Source organism: Plecotus auritus (genome assembly GCF_963455305.1).
Source record: "Plecotus auritus genome assembly, chromosome: 2".
NCBI classification, from domain to species: domain Eukaryota; kingdom Metazoa; phylum Chordata; class Mammalia; order Chiroptera; family Vespertilionidae; genus Plecotus; species Plecotus auritus.
Genome location: NC_137771.1, coordinates 92527521 through 92548702, shown reverse-complemented (window position 1 = coordinate 92548702; position 21182 = coordinate 92527521). Strand labels below are relative to the sequence as shown.

At 42.9% G+C, this 21182-nt stretch overlaps 2 protein-coding genes and 1 pseudogene across 11 annotated transcripts in view; all 3 read right to left on the bottom strand.

Moving 5' to 3' along the window:
* SSR1 (signal sequence receptor subunit 1) overlaps positions 1-3448 on the bottom strand; it is a 39147-nt gene extending 35699 nt beyond the window's left edge. For 4 of the 9 annotated variants that reach the window (XR_013959993.1, XM_080657337.1, XM_080657335.1 and 1 more), the window contains exons 1-2: positions 3214-3382; positions 249-361 (exon numbers count right to left, since the gene is read on the bottom strand). Coding sequence is in view for 7 of the 9 variants with exons in the window: in XM_080657337.1 (XP_080513463.1) it covers positions 249-361; positions 3214-3292 (192 nt within the window). In the remaining 2 variants the exon portion in view is untranslated. Of the gene's footprint in view, positions 1-248; positions 362-3213 lie in introns of all 9 variants that reach the window. The other 5 variants (XR_013959994.1, XM_080657333.1, XM_080657338.1 and 2 more) reach the window with 3 other exon arrangements.
* Positions 3449-14057: 10609 nt separating this feature from the next.
* On the bottom strand, positions 14058-16461 carry LOC308241139 (large ribosomal subunit protein uL1m-like; annotated as a pseudogene). Its single transcript has 4 exons — positions 16429-16461; positions 16225-16345; positions 14907-15031; positions 14058-14670 (listed from the first exon to the last, which is right to left on the bottom strand). The product of its transcript is annotated as a large ribosomal subunit protein uL1m-like (transcript).
* Positions 16462-17670: 1209 nt separating this feature from the next.
* Positions 17671-21182, bottom strand: part of CAGE1 (cancer antigen 1) — a 69174-nt gene continuing 65662 nt past the window's right edge. The window contains exons 13-14 of the mRNA XM_080657702.1: positions 19720-19759; positions 17671-17785 (exon numbers count right to left, since the gene is read on the bottom strand). Of these exons, the coding sequence (XP_080513828.1) occupies positions 17744-17785; positions 19720-19759 (82 nt within the window). The 3' untranslated portion in view covers positions 17671-17743. The remainder of the gene's footprint in view (positions 17786-19719; positions 19760-21182) is intronic.

Here is a 21182-nt window from a genome sequence, read left to right as displayed (position 1 = left end):
TATCCCAAATCAACAAATGGTCCACTATACTGTTACCCTAACAGAGTTATGTCCATATGATCTCCCTCCCTATTCCAGAAAATATTAATGATCCATCCCCAGTGACTGGCAGCTATTATCCCAACTTCAATCCACACCAAACACAGTAAGAAGCCTCTAAAATCAAGAATTTTAAAAGCAAATTTATCTATAAAATGATAAATTCTAGATATATACAGTATATACATTAAATCATATATCGCACTTACCAAATCTGTGGGTTCATCTTCTTCCACCTCTGCTTCATCATCTTCATCTTCAATTATTGAATCTTCCACTGTTTCTTCATCTTCTGTAAGATCTTGAGCAGCTGCTACTGAGCCTAAAAATAAAATATAAAACAAGCAGTTACCTACCCTGGAATACTGTTTTTTCATCTCAAGAATAATGAACAAAAATTTCCCTTTGGAGCAGTTCAATCACGCAGTGTACTTGAATGATGCCAGATTACAATACATATAAGAATATTCAGCCCTGGCTGGTTTGGCTCAGTGGACAAAGCGTCGGCCTGTAAACTGAAGGGTCCTGGGTTTGATTCCAGTCAAGGGCACATGCCAGGGTTGCGGGCTTGATCCCCAGTAGGGGGCGTGCAGGAGGCAGCCGATAGATGATTCTCTCTCATCATTGATGTTTCTAGCTCTCTTCCTCCTAAAATCAATTAAAAAAAATATTCATATGATTTTATCTTAGTAGTTTTAACAAGTGCATGTTAATTTTAATGGGAAACGCTGCTTAATTTTAAAAAGCACCTAACAGCTGAAAAAATGAACTCCTGAAATTAGAGATGCCTTAAAGTTCAAGGAAAGAACTTGAAGCAATTTTGTCAGGCAAATGAAGGAAAATCAGTGTTTCAAAAGAAATTCCAAAATTTTATCTGTCATTATCCATACAAAATAAAACAAAATTACTCACGGCTAAAGAAAAACAGCAATCTAAATACCTAGGCAAGAAACATTGTTATGAGAGTTGACTAAAGCTCAAACTCTTAGAACTTGATAGCATGTAATTCCAAGGAACAAAGATCCACATGGCATTCACGTAAAACTAGCTGGCATAAAACACACTGTTTAGTAAAAAATCTATATTGTTAACTTCAGGGTTGAGAGCAGAGAAAGCATGCACTTATTTTTGCGGATGGCTTCAAACATGTTTTAATATACTTTTTTATTTCCCCTACACTTAATATGAAAATAAAAGTTAAGCATAACTATAATGCTAGGAAAGTATAATAATCACATATTTTATATGCAAAGGTATTCTAAGTAAGTCACATTAAATCTATTTCAGGTAAGACCCTCAAAAGAAATTTCAAAGTTGTAGCGACTCTTCCAACATTTCTCAGAAAGAATGATGATGTGGCAATTCAGGAAAGGGAAAAAAATGTGGGAAAGGAAGCATGTGCATATGCTGCAATAGCCAGGAGAAACAGCACACGTTAAGGGCCATGTATTTTAAGTCTTTTCAGTTCTTCTTCCTAAACAAGTCATTTTAAAAAATTAGTTAAAAGACACCCCCCCTACCCCCCCAAAAAAAGAGAAAAAACCCTAAAGAAATGAAAAACTAGTAAGAAAAATATCTAGGTCTGACATAAAGTTGTACTTAAACTCAGGATTGAGACATAACTGCTGTTCACCCTACATTTCAGTGTATATTAAAGTACTAGAGGCCCGATGCATGAAATTCGTTCAAGGGGCTCGGCCCTCATGGCCTCTGCTGCCTCGCAGCTCTGCCCACCGGTGTTCTGGAAGGTTGTTTGGGAAGGTATTTCTGCCATCCAGTCTAATTAGCATATTAGCTCTTTATTATATAGGATTTTAATGTTACCAGTAACATTTTTATGCCTATAAAATCTAACAATTTTCAGTTGGAAAAATTTAAAAGGAAACATCTTTTGAAAGAAAGACGATTATTCACAAAAAGTATTTAAAGATACCCAGTTCAGTTTAAATACTGATGTTTCCTTTAAAAAAAAGTTTAAACCCTGAAAAAATATAGTAAGTAGAATTGGCAATTTAAGAGAGAGAGAAAGAAATCAGCAAGCAAATGGTAAGGGAAAAGAATCCCTCAACCTGCAAATGAATTCATTAACAGTTTTGGTTACTTTTCATACTTGGTTTTCCATCCACTACATAGAAACCAGTCACTTCACTTTTATTTGGAAAACAACTTGTGGACACCTGTCACTATCATTCATTTTGCCTCACAGCTTGCTTCAACTTATGGAATCAAAAGAATTCTAGCGATCATTTAGTCAGACTACATTTTACAGATTACAAAAATCGAAGTTCATGATAGAATCATGGCAAGAAGCCAAGTCTACACATTTTTAATGTTCTGCTGTGTAGGTTATTTTCATACCAGCTTAACCGTTGGAAGAAATGAACAAACCTGAATAAAAAATGCAAAACTCGAATTAGACTATTTTTTCAGGACATAGCTCCAAGAAACAAAAAATGGCTACAAAAAAAGAAAGGAGAGAAAAAAAGGGCCTAAGCACTAGACATCCCACAGAGATCCTTCAGTCCGCCTGGGAGCGTAGGGCTGGGCAATGGGGGTGAGAACGGGGAGCTTTTCTGAAATCAAGACTCCTGGCAACACTCAGGGACCAGTGGCTGGTAAACGGGAAGATGGCCAGGAACATACAAAGTGCTCTGAGAGTTTAGGTGTTTAGAAAACAGAGGCTTCGGCAAATGAATGAAGGCGGACGCCGAGCGTGGAAATGAAAGACACGTCAGCCCAGAGCCGGGGATGGGGGTGGAGCGGCGCTGCGGGCGGCCAGGAGACTTAACCCGGCCGCAGTGCTGCAGGCTGCAGCGCGGTCCGAGCCGGCCGGGCCACGGCCCCTCCGCCTCCCTCCAGCCCAGGACCCGGACCCGCCAGCTCCGACCACAGCAGCGAGCGCGGGTCCGGGAGGCAAGCCCAACCCTCGGCGGCACCCCGCGCGGTCGCCCGGCACTGGCCCGCGCTCCGCGTGGAGGCGGCAGAGGCCCCACCGGAGACTGTCCCACACGCCCTGCGGCCCCTACTACGAGCTGGGGGTCGAGAACGAGGTGGAGGGAGGCCGGCGAGCTGGACGCCGGACCCAGGAGTTGCCGTCGCCGCCTCCAGCTTTAAACTTGCAGTCCCTGTCGTCTTCTTCTCGGCGAACCCCACCATCCACTCCCCTCGCCTCACCTCCAGGGCCGCCTTGGAGCAAGAGGGTGACGGGGAACACGAGCAAGAGAAGCAGAAGCAGGCGGGGGAGGAGCCTCATGGCGTGGCCCGTCCGGTGTCCTGTCGCCGTCCGCGAGAGCTCTCGGCGGCTCCGGCGAAAATGGCGTTACTCTTCATCCGGGCTCCGGGCGGGGAGGGGCGGGGCACGTACCACGCACGGTCCTTCGCCACGCCCCTTTCTGTGGCCGAGGAGCACAGGCAACGTGGCCGCCTCCAGGCTCCTGGCGGTGGGGTGCGCGGGGCTGGAGGCCTGGGAGTCACGTGGCGGGGTGCTGGGCCTTGGAGATTCCCTGGAGAGCCCGCCTCCCCCTGTAGTGCGGGGTGGAGACTTGCGGTTGGTCCCTCGGATTGGTCGCTTGCCTGGCCCTGCGGGTCCCACCCCTGGTGCTTGGAGCCATAAGGTGGGGTTTTTTAAAATATATATGTTTAAAATATATTTTTATTGATTTCAAAGAGAAAGGAAGAGGGAGAGAGAGATAGAAACATCAATAACGAGAGAGAATCATTGATCAGTTGCCTCCTGCGCACCCCCTACTGGGATGGAGCCCGCAGCCTGGGCATGTGCCTTTGAGGGGAATCAACCTGGGACCCTTCAGTCCAAAGGCCCCGCTCTATCTACTGAGCCAAACCCGCTAGGACGCCATAAGGTCTTTACTGTGTATGATTTTAAACGATAGGGATATAAGGAACATGAGCTGTCTGAATGTAGTGTGAAAAGCAAAAATAGGTTTTGGAATAGTTTAAATACAGCCCCCCCCCCCCAAAAATAAATAAAAAACATAAAAAATATACAGTGGTAAATCTTTTTTCCCTGTCTGCCCATATCCTCACCCATAGTGACAGTTCTTAAATTCTTAGGTGGCATTCCAGAGTTATAAATCACCTAGGACAGTGCCTGGCATATGGAAAGCATCTGGCAAATGTCTGATGGGAACAGCAAAGGCTGTACACACTACCCTTCCGTTTCCTTCTCATCTAGTTTGGACTTTGGGTTGCTGCCAATGAGTTGGTATTTCATGCAATTAAACAATCTGAATACCAGGTACTATTGGACTAGACCAGTGTGACATGTTATATAGATGATAGATGATGAAACAAATTAGCTAACCCTTATTGTGTGCTTGCTATTGACAATTACTGCCCCTTAGAACTGTGCTTTCATGTATAATCTAATTTAATCTCTAAAATCCCTGTGAGGAGATATTATTTACTGAGCTGAGCAGAAAAACCAAGACACAGAATGATTAGTAACTTAACCAAGGCTTAAAGGCTAGTCAATGGCAGACAGCAAGATTTGAACCTAACAGTCTGATTCCAACCTCCATTCATGCCCCACTTGCCTAGAACATCTTCTCTTCTACTCCTGCATTGTCTGTGCTCAAGGGTCAAGGCCTATTTTTGTCTGCTAACGTCACAACCTGACAGGTCTGGGCTAAGCCAACTCTGCGCCACTCCCCTCTGCCAGGCCACCAATGCTGCCGCCACCAAGGCACCCAGCAGAAGTGGAGGGACTTGCTGAGGAGGCACCCTCCCACTTTGCTGCTGCCTTCACTACTATGCACAGCTACCAAAGCTGTCACGCTGTGCCAACGCCACCAGGACTGCTGACCCCACTTTACTGTGGCTGAACCTTGCTGAGTGTACTCTACTGGTATAGGAAGAATCTTCTTTCTCACCTTTGATGCACTTTCTGTTTCAGACCTGTTCTGAGTTCCCGAGTCTGACAGGTTTTTTGACAAACACATCCTTCTATTTAACTTGCTGCTCTCAGAACGAGAAAGAAACCAGTGTGGACCGTAAAAAAAAAAAAAAAAAAAAAAAAAAAAAAAAAAGATGCCAATATTCTTAAGTCACTTCTCTCTGTCACTGGACCAAGCGTCTCTCACAGACTTTTTTCCTCAGAGGACTGATTTCCGGTGAAGATTCTCATTCTTCATGTTAGAGAGACTCCTAGTAGTTCTGTCCCTACAGTTCTTATGACACGCATAGACATAAACCGCAAGGATAATCCATTTAGGCTTACAGTGGGGCTTTCATTCCAATTATGTTATGAAATTATCACTAATGGATTTTATTGGGGACTTGAATTTTACACAACCAGCTACTAAAGGTACAACAGGGACAAATAAAAGTGTTCCTACCCTGGCTGTGACTGCTGTGATGAATCTAGGGAAAATAAAAACATACAATCAGAAAACAGAGACCTGTGTAATTGTCCAGTTGGCATAAAAAGCAGTAGTCTATGGATCAGGGAAATAAAATCCTCACCCTGATCTCAGTGCTCACAGATTCTGTATATTCTGTATAGCGGATCTACATTCCGCTGCAATAATCAGCTTTCCCTTGGTGCCCACCCAAGAGCTCTCTCCCCTTCATTGGTTCAAATCTTTAATTTATGGACTTAAGAATTCCATCTACTGCCCTGGCCAGTGTGGCTCAGTTGGTTGGGCACCGTCCTGCACCAAAAGGTTGCTGGTTTGATTCCCTGTCAGGGCACAAGCCCCAGCTATGGACTTGATCCCAAAGTAGGGGGCATGAAGGAGGCAGCTGATTGATGTCTCACTCTCGCATCAATGTTTCTCTCTCCCTTTCCCTTCCTCTCTCTGAAAATCAGTAAAAATATTTTTCAAAAAAAAGAATTCCATCTACTAATTTATTTAGGTCCTCCCAAATATCCCCCTATGTTCTCTCTCTCTCTCTGTCACCTCTGCACCTATTATCCTCTATAATAAAGAAGTAATCTGAAAATTAACCCTCACGCCCTCACAAGATGGCTGCCTATGACCAGGCTGGCAAGGGGGTTAGCAAGGGACAACCAAACAACTGAACAGGCAGGCTACGTGGGGCGACCAGGCTGGCAGGGGGGTTAGCGAGGGATGACCAAACGACTGAACAGCAGGCTGCATGGGGCAACCAGGCCAGTGGGGGAGCAGTTGGGGGCGACCAGGCCAGCAGGGGGTCAGTTGGGGGCAACCAGGCCAGCGGGGGGGGGGGGGGGGTAGGGCAGTAAGGGGTGACCAGGCTGGTGGGGGGGAAGCAGGGGCAATCAGGCTGGCACACAGAGGCAGTGAAGGGTGATCAGGCCAGCAGGGGGGGAAGTTAGGGGTGACCAGACAGGCAGGCAGGTGAGCGATTAGGAGCCAGTGGTCCAGGATTGTGATGAGGGGTCCCAGATTGGAGAGGGTGCAGGCTGGGCTGAGGGGACCCCTTCCCCCCATGTACGAATTCCATGCACCAGGCCTCTAGTCTTGAAGATAATTGTTTTCCAGGAATACACCACACTTTGGGTCATTCTCATGCATACAGCTCAGGCAAATCTGCAGTTGATTCTCCACTTTTGTTACTTTATTCACTTAGAATTTGTAAAAACGGAACCTTCTTTTCCTTTGATTACTTAATATTTTCCTCATCATAATTATTAAATGTGCTTAATAGCACTCGTTTTTGTTCTGTTTTATTCCCTCAGATAATGGTGTAGCTAAGGAACCACTCATGTCCTTTAAACCTTTGCTCAACTGTCACTTGTCAGTGAGGCTTATTCTCACCTCCCAATTTTAAACTATAGTCCTCCCCCTTCTGTGCCCCCTGCTCTCTCTCTCCCTCCTCCTTCCATTCCCTTCATTCTAGTCTCCTTTTTTTCATAGTACTTGTTATCTTCTAACACAACATAGAGTTTATTATGTCTCCTGTCAACATCTTGAGGCCAGGAATCTTTGTGCCTTTGAGTCAATGTCATAGAAGAGTGCCTGACACCCAGTGGTAACTCAGAAAATATTTATTTAATTTGTTGTGTTGTAACAAGTGACATTTTTCCTCCACAAATTTGCAACCTAATTTCAATTGTGGACCAGATAAGAAAGGGAAATTGTCAAGTAAAAAAGTTACACTTATTATATGCAAGCAAAGACTTAATTGTCTTTCACCTAGCAAGGGCTTAAAAAAAAAAAAAGAGCTAGGTTTGGCGTACCATACTATACCCCTGACAGAAAAATTTCCTTTGTGATCCTAATGAAAAGGGGGCAGGATGGGAAAAAGAAACAAAAAATAAGGAAGGCTTTTAAAGGAATTCTGGCTTTTCAACCCAACGATTCCCATCTGATCCTCTTTCTTCATAATTCAGAGACCTCCCTCCAATTCTCCCTAACACATCTTTCATTGAAAAGAACAGACAAAATTACAAGCACCTGATCACTCCCCATAAACTCTACCAGTTACCTCCGTCTGTGGCTTGCCCTCCTTGCTGTTATAATAAAAAATGTTTATAGGCCTATCAAAGGCCATTTATCATTTGTGGTTTGAATCCCATTTCCTGCTCAAAACATGTGATTTGGAAAATAGTCCTCTCTTCTCTACCTCTTAATAAATTTCTACTTCTCCAATTCACTGCTCCCATCAACTTACAAATAAACTATAATATTATCCATCTTAAAAAGCGAAATTCTACTGTGGCCTCTGTTCCCATTCAGCAACAGCCTCATTTCTCTGCTCTTGGACACGGTGCAACTTCACTTCTCTGCCTATTCCAACTGGGCTTTTATTCTCACCCTGCACTAAAACATCCCCATCTTGCTAAATCCAAAAGTCATCATCTGAGCCTTCCCTCTCCAACCCTTCCCTTAACACTTGTTTCTCTAGGCTCAATTTACAGCCATACCTTCCCAGTTTCCTTCCACCACCCTGGCCTCTCCTTGTCTCTTCCTGGCCCCTAAATGTGGGCCTGTTAGAATGCATAGAGTAGTAAGGCTGTAAACTCATTAGTGCACCTTCTGTGAGTGGGCCTGGAGGTCACTGTTACCAGAACGATAAGGAATGCACCGGTGAGGGGGACTCCAGGCTCGCTGAGACCAGTGGTCAGCTATCATCCATAGACTAGGGCTGAGGGTAAGAAATGCTGTCATGGAACAGGCTGAGAGCAATGGGGATGAGAGAAGGCCAGTGGCACTACTTAACCATCAGAAACAAGGTGGGCATGGTTATCACCACGAGCTGCAAAGTCAGAATAGGGGAGAAGTAATGGGGATGGGCAGGACTAACGTGTAGAAAGCTATGGGTGATGGGCTCTCAACTTATTGCTTATTTATATAACTAAGTAAATCAAGACAGATCAGGAGGCTGAGGGCAATAAAAAGTGATGATCTGTTTCTCAGCTGGGCCTGAGCCAGTTCTTGATCCAAGAACCCAGTAACTGAACAGAAGCCAGCCTCTGTGATGAGGTGCCCTGGAACACCACAGCAGATCTCATTCAGTAAACACCCCATCCTTCCTCAAAGGAGCCTTTGGACACTGACTCACAGTCATCATGCATTGAGGAAGGGACACCCAGACTTTTAGAAGATGGTTGGACACAAGGTCTGAACTGACATTATATCCATGACCCCAAGTACCAACATGGCCCCTTCTAGAGTAGAGCATGTGGGAACCAGGTCCAGCTAACAGTGGGTCCTTCAGGTTCTCAGACCTATCCACATCTGGTCCCTGAAAGTACAGAAGGAATGGTGTTTGAAAGGACCCTCACACTGCTTCCTAGTGAGAGCTATTAAGAGCATGAATGGCCAAGTGAAAGCTTCTGATATTGACACCACCACTCCCCTTCCCCAGCTGAGACAGGAAATTAAAAACACAACCACACCCCAGGGCAATGGTAGAGACGCGTGCCACTCTCAAGGGGTGGTGGACTCTGTCAATCTCCGGTTTAACTTGCCAGCTGGCTCTACAAGAACGAGATGGATCATGGCAGAGGACAGGGTGATGCCAAAGCTTTACCAAGTGGCCGCCTCAGTGCCTCCTGCTCAAATGCAGCAGCGGATCCCAGTTTGCCCTACAAACCCTCCCCTGCATGTTCCCTGGAACAAGACTGACCAGAATCCTGGAGATATTAAGCAGTGATTGATTGTAAACAGGTTAGAGGAAATGTTGGGGGTAGAAGTGATGGAAATACTCTAGAACAAGATGTGGTGATTATTGTATGACAATAAATTTGCTAAAATCATTGACTTGTACACTTACAATAGGTGAATTTTACAGTATACAAATCATCCCTTGATAAAGGGATGAGTATATAAAAAGATCTATCAATTATAGTAATTCCTTATGTGTTTATGTATTGTAGTTTTTAAACCTATTTGTATGAGAACAGAAAGAATACGTATTGGTCTCTGCCTCAGTTCCTGGCACAGAGCTCCTGAAATCCTTGGAAATTGCTAAGCGGTGAGAGCACTAGGAGCATCTCTTGTTCTACTGAGGTGACTCTGGGTGGGCTCCTTAATGGGGGCAGCTCATCAAAAGATCGAACCATGATTAGAAACTTGGACTTTACAGCCCCACATTCCATTCTCCAGAAAGGGGAGAGGAACTGGAAATGGAGTTAATAATCAACCAGGACTATGTGATAAAGCCTCCATAAAACCTCAATGGTATGGGATCCGGAGAACTTCTAGATTGATGAACACATACAAGTACTAGGATGGTGATGCACCCCAACAGCATGGGGACAAAAGCTCCTGTGCCCAGGACCCTCCCAGACCTCACCCTGTGTATCTCCTCATTTGATTGCTCCTCTGTTTTCTTTACTAAACTGGTAAACATAAGTGTTTCCCTGCGTTCTGGGAACCATTGTAGCAAAATGATCAAACCTGAAGAGGGGGTTGTTGCGAACCTCTGATTTATAGTCCATCAGTCAGAAGCACAATGACAACCTAGGCTTGGGATCGGCACTTGAAGTGTGGCGAGGACAGTCTTGTGGCACTGAGCTTGATCTGTGGGATCTGATACTCCTTCGGGAAGATAGTGTTAGAATTGAATTCAGTTACATTGTAGGACAGCCAGCTGATGTGACAGAATTGCTTGGTGAGGGAAGACACCCCCCCTCCCCCCCGCCCCGCCCCGAATGTGATGTCAAGTGTTATGAACGTGGTAAGAGAGTGACAGTGAAGGAGAAACAGAGCAGGGAAAGAAGTGAGTTTTTCCTAAACACCATTCTTCTAGCACCAAAGCTCTAGGGATGTTCAAATTCTCTAGTCCAAACTGAAGCACAGGAATGCATCAGTGGAGTAATTTCACCATTTTCAATGGTGAAGTCTTGAAGATTCTCTTTTCAGAACATCTTTTGACCTTGGCCTCATTTACTATAAGAATCCCCAACTGTATTTTCGGCATGTCATGCTAAATTTTTTTAAAAATGTTTTTCATGCATGCTTGGCCTTGCTAAATACAGGAAGATCTTCATCCACTTTCACAACTTACCCCTGAAAGAGATACAATCATGAATTCATATTAGCTTCCTTTTATTAGAGTCCTTTGTATATTTCAGACTGGATCTGCTAGATTTGACTATATATGTCACTGTCTCACACTGAGTTGTGTCTTTATAGGCAAATGTTATAATTTATTAAAGAGAGACATAAAATATTTATATTAACAGTAACACAGTCCTATAATTGCTCTTAAAATAGTATTTCTATGAACTCAGCTAGTATGAAGGAGCTGGGCCTTGAACTTAAATCTCGTGATGCCATGTTAAGTGCTATTTGCTATAGTATACTATCTCCCAAGTGCTATACTTTAGGGAAGAATGTGCTGAGTACCTTTAGAAAGTCAGAGATAAAATAGAGGAGATAAGGTGTTACTTTCAGATAAAAATGAAGATGACATTTAAATTAGGCCTTGAAGGATACAAATGTTTTAAATTGAGGAACTGGGTGGTGGAACTGGAGACGGGAGGCAGTTTAGCTTAGTTAGGACAGAGAAGGGCATTCTCAGAAAAGGAAGCAGTATGGGCCAAGGCATACACATTGTCTAGGCAGAGCACGTGAGGTAGGACTACGATGTGAGAACTTGAAATGCTATCCATAAAATATAATTAAATTATATGTATTCTGTGAACTATTACAGCGTTTAAAAATGAGAGTGGCCTATTGAGACTGCCACTGTGAAAATTTGTTTATCAGAAACACTGTGAGTTGAGCTAGCCACCTGATGAAGATAATACGTGAAAGTGCTTTGTAAACGGTAAAGAGCAATCTTTCAGAAGGTATAATGGGGAGTGAAGAGAGAGGACCCATGACAGCTTTAGAGAAGAGGGTTCAGTAAGAATCTAGGCTGGGGTAAGAATTCAGTAGAGTCATAAACTGAAGGTGTAAGAGAGTAAAAATTATTGATGGACCAGGTCCTCGAGAATATGCTTTGGGTCAGAATTGAGGGAACAAGGGATGAGAGGGAAGGAGAAGAAAGTGAATAAAAATACAGAACTTGTGAGGTGGGGAGGACATTGTAACTCCTTGTAACATCCTGTGGTGAAAACCAAAGCTTTGCTCTGTGAAGGCAGAAGTTGAGGCTATTTCAAACCTTCGCCTCTGCCCTCAAGCCTCCTACAGCCAGAAGAGAGTGAGCTTCCTCCACTTACATCACAGCTCACAGCTGCCGAACGTGCCTGTCCTGATTTCCTCTCTTCAGCCTCAGAGGAAGATGTGTCCCTGCTCCTATGCTGAGCCTAGTCCCTCTTTCCTCCTCTGAGAACTTGATTCATCAATTTTGCCCAGTTCTCCTTTATCTTCAGTCCCTTCCCAGACCACTGGATCCTTCTCAACATATATTTAAGTACTTATGAAATATCTCCCCAGCGTTTCACAGCAGCCTTACATGCCGCCTATCTTTCTCTGTAGCATATCTTCCTCTGTCCCTTTTGTATTTTCTCCTTCAGTTAAGATGTCCACCATCCAGCTAGAACCCTGCTAGGCTTCCCAGACTCCTCTCTCTCCACTCCCAGAGCTAACCAATCCCCAAATCATTTTCATTTTACCTTTGAAATCACTTTGCATCCATACCTTTCTCGTTATTTCCACTGCCACTGTTTTAGCTCCTGGACTCAGTTTTTCTTGCCTGGAGCACTGTAGCAGCATCTTAACTGGTACTTCTGATTCTAGCATCACCCACCATCATCCTACCCTTTATATCATTATTAGGGTGATCTTTCAAAAATGCATGTCTGATCATATCACTTCTGTACTTAAAATCTTTCAGAGAAAAAGAAGAAAAAAATAAATAAGTAAACATAAAAATTAAAAATAAAATAAAATCCTTCAGAGCTTCTCATAACGATGAAGTCCAAATTTCTTAGTATGCATATAACATGATCATCTTATCTCCTGTTCTAGGAAGAATGTGGGTTTTAGACATTACTGTGGTCCAGGGATTGTAACAGGGTGTCTGAGGCCTCTGTGCTCTGAGTGTGCTCTTGCTTTCCTCTTCTATCTAAGGAATATCCAGGCAGCTATGCTGATCTGGCTCAGGTGTCACCATTTCTGTAAAATCTTCCCTGAGGTTTTCTCACACAGTCCAGGGCCATTTCATCTATGCTTTTAGAGCACCTGGAACCGTTACACCTACACCATTCTAGAACAGAGTTGATTTATTTATCTTTCTCGACCAATTATGTAGTCCTGGGTGATCTTTGCTTCATTTTCCTTTGTACCATTGGCATCTAACTCAGAGGTTGTCACATAGTTTATTGACAGTCACTAAATGTTTACTGAATTTGACTCTGCATCCTTGAACCATGCACCAAAGGAGGCATATTCATGTTGAGACAACCTGTAGGTAAAAGATCATAAATGTGTAATAATACACATTGCAAATGTAGCATTTAGACCAGCCGTGGGCAAACTACGGCCCGCGGGCCGGATCCGGCCCATTCGGCTGTTCTATCCGGCCCGCGGAGCCGAAAGAGCGGAGGGTTCTCTTGCTCTCCCCTCCACTCCTTTACTTTGAATTTATATTAGTTCACACAAACACTCCATCCATGCTTTTGTTCCGGCCCTCCGGTCCAGTTTAAGAACCCATTGTGGCCCTCGAGTCAAAAAGTTTGCCCACCCCTGATTTAGACACACAGTCCTGTATGTAGATAACCTGTGTTAATCTTTTCATTCCAACTGTTTCATCACATTGGTGTGCAGATTCCAGGTGCTGCATTAGCCATCTTTATCTTTTTTAAAAAAAGAAATTATACAGTTTTATAATTTTCTCCATTGCTTCTTCACTCACTAAAAATAATTTCACAATACAGTAAAACCTTGATTTAACAGACTTTGGGTTTAACGGACAAAATTTCCATATGACATATGTGAAAATTAATACCCTATTAATTTGAAAATGTTTTCAACCAAGATTTTCTTATAGTTAAATTAGCAGTTGTTTTTTGGTTACTAATTCACTATTGTTTTTTTTAACAAATTTTAGCGAATAGGCCATATGTTGGGAAGAAAAAAACACTAGTAATTTCGCCAACATAAATACATATTATATATCTACAACTATAGTCTACATATTTAAATCCAAGAGTCACCACTCAGTAAACAATGTTGGGTGAATGACTAGCACGTGATCACACCGCATTGTGCAGGGTTATTGGTTCTGTTGTCCTGTGGCTTGGTGGCTCAACCTTCTGCAGCAGTTTTAATGCATACAGACCAATGTTCCCTCAGGCACTAAGCCACACCCCAGCTCTGTGCATTTGTTTACTCCTCAGTGACTGGTGAATGCATGCATTTACTAGACCTATTTAGTATAAATTTAAAATCACAGTAATACATGTAGAAAACTTTTCTGTGAAATAAAACTTTTCATACATACTTAATTTTAATTACACAAACATGCCTACATAAGTAAAAACAGATAAACTAATTAATTTGTCAATTTTTTAACATACACATTTGGAAAACCTACTTTATTATATAACGAACTTTCGGCTTTAACGGACACCCTCTCGCCCAAATTAGTCCATTATATCAAGGTTTTACTGTACAACTCTTTCAGGCAGCTTCTCTGTTATTTTCTTTGGTTTCTACTTCTTTAGGCAACAATGGCTCCATCTTTAGTAACAAACCTTCCCTTGTCAAACTAGGAAGGAAAACTCGTACCACAAAGGGTCCCAAATTCAGCAGTCTGTGCTTACAAACTTCATTGATAGCAGTTTGCAGATTGGCAGCTGCCTGGTCACTTGACATATCTAGTGTTGCTATTTTGGTCTCCAGAAAGTTCTCTCTTTCTTCAATCTACCTTAATTTCAAGTCCAGTTTTAAATAGCATTCTGGGGATGTCACAGCCAATGGAATTCCAAGTAAGCTTTGGAAATCTTTTTTCAGTTTCTTCTTTAATGGATTAAGTTTGGGCATTATTTCTGGAACAGCTACATAAAAGTCTGATTGAATTTCATCATCCAAAATCTTCTGAATCAGATTAGTTCTTCCTGCAAATGCAGCTTCATTTCCCCCCTGCTATTTTAATGTCTGATGCATTCCCTGTAAATACAGTAACTTTACTGATTTCTGACATGAATGGAATGGCAAACTAAGAACACTAGCAATGGTTCCACTTTTTTATTCTTCCCCAGTACCATATCCAGTGTCACATCAAGATAAACACCTTGCTGCCTGACCAGTGTGGCTCAGTGGTTGAGCATCAACCTATGAACTAGGAGGTCAGGGTTCAATTGCTAGCCAGGGCACATGCCCCAGTTGTGGGTTTGATCCCCTTTGGGGGGCAGGCAGGAGGCAGCCAATCAATGATTCTCTCTCATCATTGGTGTTTCTATCTCTCTCCCTCTCCCTTCCTTTCTGAAATCAATAAAAAAAATATATATTTTTCAAAAAGATAAACACCTTGCTTTGGATTCGTAAAGTCCAGAATTTGAAATTTCTTAAGTAAACGAATCTTTCTCTATCTTCTATTTCTGCTTTGGATATAACCGTTTTAAGTAGACATCATCCTCAGATTTGCCTTCCATAAAGGGTTATGACTTTACTAGAGGCCCGGTGCATGAAATTCGTGCACGGGGCGGGGTGTCCCTCAGCCCAGCCTGCACCCTCTCCAATCTGGGACCCCTTGGGGGCAGTCGGACATCCTTCTCACAATCCAGGACTGCTGGCTCTCAGCTGCTCGCCTGCCTGCCTTCCTAATTGCCCCTAACCGCTTCTGCCTGCCAGCCTGATTGATGCCTAACTGCTCCCCTGCCAGTCTGTTTGCCCCTAACTGCCCTCCCCTGCAGGCCTGGTCCCCCCCAACTGCTTTCCCCTGAAGGCCTGGGTCCCCCCAACTGCCCTTCCCTGCAGGCCCGGTCGCCCCCAACTTCCCTCCACTGCCACCTGGTCACCCCTAACTGCCCTTCCCTGCAGGCTTGATCGCCCCCAACTGCCCTCCCTTGCAGGCCTGGTCCCTCCCAACTGCCCTCCCCTGCTGGCCATCTTGTGGTGGCCATCTTGTGTCCACATGGGGGCAGTCATCTTGTGTGTTGGAGTGATGGTCAATTTGCATATTATTCTTCTATTAGATAGGATTAGATAGGATAGAGGCCTGTTGTACAGGTGGGGGCCACCTGGTTTGTCCTGAAGGGTGTCCTGGATCAGGGTGGGGGTTCCCTTGGGGCGTGGGGTGGCCTGGGTGAGGGGCCTGTGGTGGTTTGCAGGCTGGTCACGCCGCCCGGCCACACAAGTGGAGGCCCTGGTATCTGGGATTTATTTATCTTCTATAATTGAAACTTTGTAGCCTGGAGTGGAGCCAAGACTCCTGCTCGCTCCGTGGCTGCAGCCATTTTTGTTGGGATTTATTTATCTTCTATAATTGAAACTTTGTGGCCTTAAGAGGAGGCCAAGGCAGGCCAGGGCTGTGGAAACTTGGCTTCCTCCATCGCTGGGGGCAACTCATGCCTCCTGCTCTCTCCAGCTCCGTGGCTGCCTCCATTTTTGTTGGGATTTATTTATCTTCTATAATTGAAACTTTGTAGCCTTGAGTGTAGGCCTGGGCCGGCCAGGGTGGCAGGGAATCTTGGCTTCCTCCATTGCCAGGGAAACCCAAGCCTCCTGCTTGCTGCAGCTCCGTGGCCACAGCCATCTTGGTTGGGTTAATTTGCATACTCGCTCCTGATTGGCTACTGGGCGTGGCTTGTGGGTGTAGCAGAGGCACAGTCAATTTGCATATTACTCTTTTATTAGATAGGATTTTTTCTATTTCATCTTTGTTTTCATTTGCTGCTTTTTCTTTGGCACTTTTTTTTTGTTTTCTTTCCAGGCTTCCTAGCAGCAGCAAAATATCTGTTAGGCACCTGAACACATGCAGAACAAGAATAAAGAGGTGTCTGATAAACCATCTTAGAAAGACTATGCCTTTGAGGTATCAAGACTTTACCAAGGGATCTGATGGCTGCACCATATTGGCCATTCTGGATCTAGCCATCTTTATCTTAACATTTGTCCTATAATATTTTAATTTTCCCTAGAGGATACCATGAAACATGATGATGATGATGATAATAATAATCATGATAACAATATATGTTTTTGAAATTTGAGTCACTTCCAAAGCTGTCCATGCTTGATTTTCTGAAACTAAACACTGTCATGCTTGTGAACTCTCTGTGCATTTCTGATGGTTTGTCTTAAATTTGATGGCAACTTTTTTAATTTGAGAAATTAACAAATTTTATATTTCAAAATTCATATAAGACCTGTCCTGAATTCCCCAACAAAAATAATGACAGCTTTTCTTTATTCAGCACCTCCTGCAGGGCCAGATATATATTTTCTTCTTGTGCTTACCTGAGTAATTGAAGTGTAAACTAATTTCAGTGAGATAAAATAATTTCTTCCCTTTTCACTCAAGTTGATTTTTACAGAGAGAGGAAGGAAGAGGGAGAGATAGAAACATCGATGTGAGAGCAGAACATCGATTGGCTGCCTCTGCATGCCCCTAGGTTTCATGGAGCTTGAAACCTAGGCATGTGCCCTGACCAGGAATCAAACCAGCAAGCTTTTGATGCATGGGGTGACATCCAACCAACTGAGCCACACCAGCCAGGGCTCAAGATATATTTTTGATCCAACAGTTACACCTTCATCCTAGCTCTGGGATTTACCAAAAGAACAAAGTATACTCTATGTTCACTGATCTTTCTGATACAGATCACAAAGTCTGCTATCTTTGGTTCCTTTGTTTAAATTCAGAACTAATTCCTCAAAACTATGTTAAGGAGGAAATCATAGCATTAGGTCTTAAAAGATGAGTCCTTTCTTTTTATCTATGGTTTAATTCCAAAGAATTTCAAATAACTATCCCTTTAACTTTATTTGGCAGTAGGAAGAGCCTGCCTGCCTGGAAAGAAAAAGGCTCTCCTTCAGGGGGGAAAAAGTTGAAATAAGATACATGACTATTTTTAATGTGTCACTATCAGGTCTTGAGAACATTGGAGTGATATTCTGTGAAAATGAAAATAGATATTTGGAAAATCAGCCATTGTATTCATCTGTTTTTATTAAAGTAGAATATGTTTGATTGTTTACAGGACGAAATTAGAAAATAATCACATTTTTTGGAATGTAAAATTTCACCATTTATACAATTTTAATGTATCATTTGTATGGATTGATCTGGGTACTATGCTTAGTAATGACTCTGCTCCTGGAGTGGTTGACAAAAATGATTAATGTTTACTCTTCAGTCCTGTTTAATCTAAATCATTTCCATTTCCTTCTGAAATATCTGGCATCTAAAAATGAAAGGGAAAAAAATGTTAAGTTTTCAGGAAAGATAGGCATTCAGTGACAGAACAAACAGTAGATTCTTGATTACATATGGAATTCTGATTCCATAAACAGCTCGTTCCTGATTAAACATGAAAAGTGGTACAAGGAAAGCCTATGGATAGATGGACGTAACAAATAATACCAATGATTATTTTTGTTTGTTTCAACCTTTCTCCATTTAAGGAACATGATAAGGAACAAAGCTGGTTGCGTTTCATCTTCTTTGGTTTGGCTGCCAGCTGGCAGAAGAAGGAAAAGGAACAGAAGTAAGAATCTAAATAGTCCATGAAGTGACTCACCAGCACAATATAACCAAGAGTTGGTAGTATTAAGGTGTCCTTGTAACTATTGCAACAGTTGGATCTCAATGGGGAATATAGAGTGAAGACCTTTGTACCCTTTCCCCACAGAGCTATGTTGTCACAAATAGGCCATGGTATTTATGAATACACTAGAGGCCCGGTGCACGGATTCATGCACATTGAAAGTAAATTAATTAGAAGGTGGCCGGAGGGGCAGGACTGGCATCCTCTGGAGCCAACCTCCCGCAGTCTCTCTCCAGCCAGTCGCACCTGAGGCAGCACTGGAGCTCCAAGGGCGTCTGTGGAGTGAGTGGGGTCCCTCCAGTAGGTGGGGTCCCTTGGCCTGGCCTGTGGGAATCGGGCCGAAACTGGTAATCTGACATCCCCTGAGGGGGCCCAGAGTGCAAGAGGGCACTCTGCAAAGTTGTTGTTGCCTGGAAGCTCCTGCATTGAGCGTCTGCCCCTGGTGATCATTGCACATCATAGTTACCAGCCAGGCAGCTGGTCAGTGAGTCGCTTAGCCTTTTATATATATAGATGTCCACTGCCTGGGGCAGGACAGGGGCAGCAGCAGCTGCATCTTCTATTAGTAATTACTCTAGGAAGGGTACCTTTGGTCCTAGGTCTACACGCCAGTCTAATATTCACTCCCATTTAGTACCTATTATGGCATAGGTGCTTGGGGATACCAAAATAAATATGAGATAATTCCTGTACTAAAAGAGTTCTAGTCAAGTCAAGGAACATGCAAGAAGAGAACTAGTGAAATGTTATAAGTGCTATTGCATCAAAGGGTACAGTGTGGAAACATGGGAGGAAGCATCTGGTTGATAGGGCAGGAGATGGAGCTTGAGCTGGCAGTGGGAAATGAAGTAAGGGGGAGGAAAGGAGTCATCGGTGAGATTCCAGGTAGGGAAAACTGCATGGGCAATCACAAGAAAGCATAAAAATAACAGCACATTTAGAAAATTTCATATGGTTAGATAGGGTTGGTGTGTTTCCAAGGAGGAAACAGTGACTGAGCAGATTGGATAGGAAAGAAAGGGTTAGACCAGTGGTCGGCAAACTGCGGCTCGCGAGCCGCAGTTTGCCACTCTGTTGACTAATGAGTTTGCCGACCACTGGGTTAGACCATAGAGGACCTTATGTGCTAAGCTAAAGAGCCCGGATTTTATCTTGAATGCAACTGAGAACCACTGGAGAGCTTATGTAGGGGAAAGGCATAATCATATTTTGCTTCAGAAAGATCACTTTATCTACTCTGTGGAAGACAGGAGGAGAGCGAAACTGGAGGCAGAAACACAATTAGAAGATGGCTGTGGGAGAGCAGAAGAAAAATGATGAGGGCTTGACATGAAGCAGTAGCTGTGGGATGAAGTTAGAGGACCAATACAAAGAAAAGTCCAGAGAGAGGGGATTCTAATTATAAGATAAACTATGATCAGAGGCCAAAGAGGCCCTCATCTGAGGATAGAGGGGAAAGCTAAGGTGAACATTACTGAAAGGTTACTTCAGGAACTGATTCGTAATCTTGTGTGATTATCAAATTACATGGAAATATAACATTCTTTATAATGATCATCAATATGACCTACCTCAGTCATGGATTTTAGATGATTTTCTAATCTTCTTGGTCTGTAGGAAATAGAAAGAGAATAATGAGAGAGAGAGAGAGAGAGAGAGAGAGAGAGAGAGAGAGAGAGAGAGAGAGAGAGAGAGATGTGGAGAAGTAAAATAATGAACCAAGTATGCTGTTATTTAACATATTCTTTCCCTCACTCAAGGAGAAACTGTCATTTAGGATAGAATTATAAGACCCTAAAACATTAAGCTAAAGATTTTCAGTATGTAATATATGAGTCATTCTCACTGTAATTAAGTAAATATGTTGAGTCACAGTCTCATTACATTTTAACACTCTCATAGATTTGCTTAGGATAAAATTTTGGCAATGATTTGAAAATCTAAGAAATTTCCTTGAAAGTGATTAAGAACTAGAAGCAAAAATAAGAGTTATGAGTCTATTAAAGTGCCCGTTTTTCTTTCCCTGTTTCCCACTGTTTCCTCTACTGAAGACAATTGGCAAAAGCAGCATCATAAATTTGAGATGATGCAGAAGTAGTCCAAAACATGTTCCCGTGCTGAGTTCAGTGAGGCCACTGGCCAGTGAAAGGCTTCATGAACAGTGGTGGCTGAAGGCTGGTGTAAGTCTTAAGTTTTCTAAGAAAGAGCCTTGAGAGCTCTTCACCACCACACCCCCTTGCTTCAAGGCCAAGCTAAGTCTATACAAATGGGCCTCAAATTTGTTGTGAAAATAGACCACATGTTATTTATATAGTAAGCAAATATTTGAACTAGTGAAAAATGTAAACATTTATATGCAAATTTTTTTATTTTAAAATAATTCTGGAAAAACATATTTCACAATTTCTCTCAGCAACTCTGAAGAGATACACTCAGCTTAAATTAGCAATTACTGAACATCTGTAATATGCCAGGCATCAGTTCTTATCTTTCATATTAAGAAAAAATAAATTGTTGTTAATTTATCACTTTGCAAATACTAATACAAATCTGCTAAGGAGTTTGATTTTTAAAACATAGTTGTATTTGCAAATGGTAAGCTGAACAAACATGACCTATGATATAATCAAAATGCACATTTAATGTCTGCCTCCTCCTCCTGCTTTAGACTTTTGCCATTCAGGAAAGTTGCTTTTCCTTTGCCATTGGCTGACTACGCAGCAGGCCCAATGAGTTTTTACTCACTTTAAGGTAACAGTCAAGTCCTCACTGTGAGGCATAAACACAGTCTCAATTTAGCAGGCATATTATCCAGTCTTAAATAGCAATCAATCCTTTAATCTTCTTTCACAAGTAGGACTTCTTCACCTCTCTCAACTACGGCTTCAGTTGGTGGACCCCACCTACTCTTGGAGGCCAATTTCTGCTCTCTTTACTCACAACTTCCTCCATTTTCAGCAGGAGAGATGGGACGTAGGCTGTAGGACATTCTTATTTGGCTGGGTAGTTACAGAATCTCTGGGCTTGGCAAATG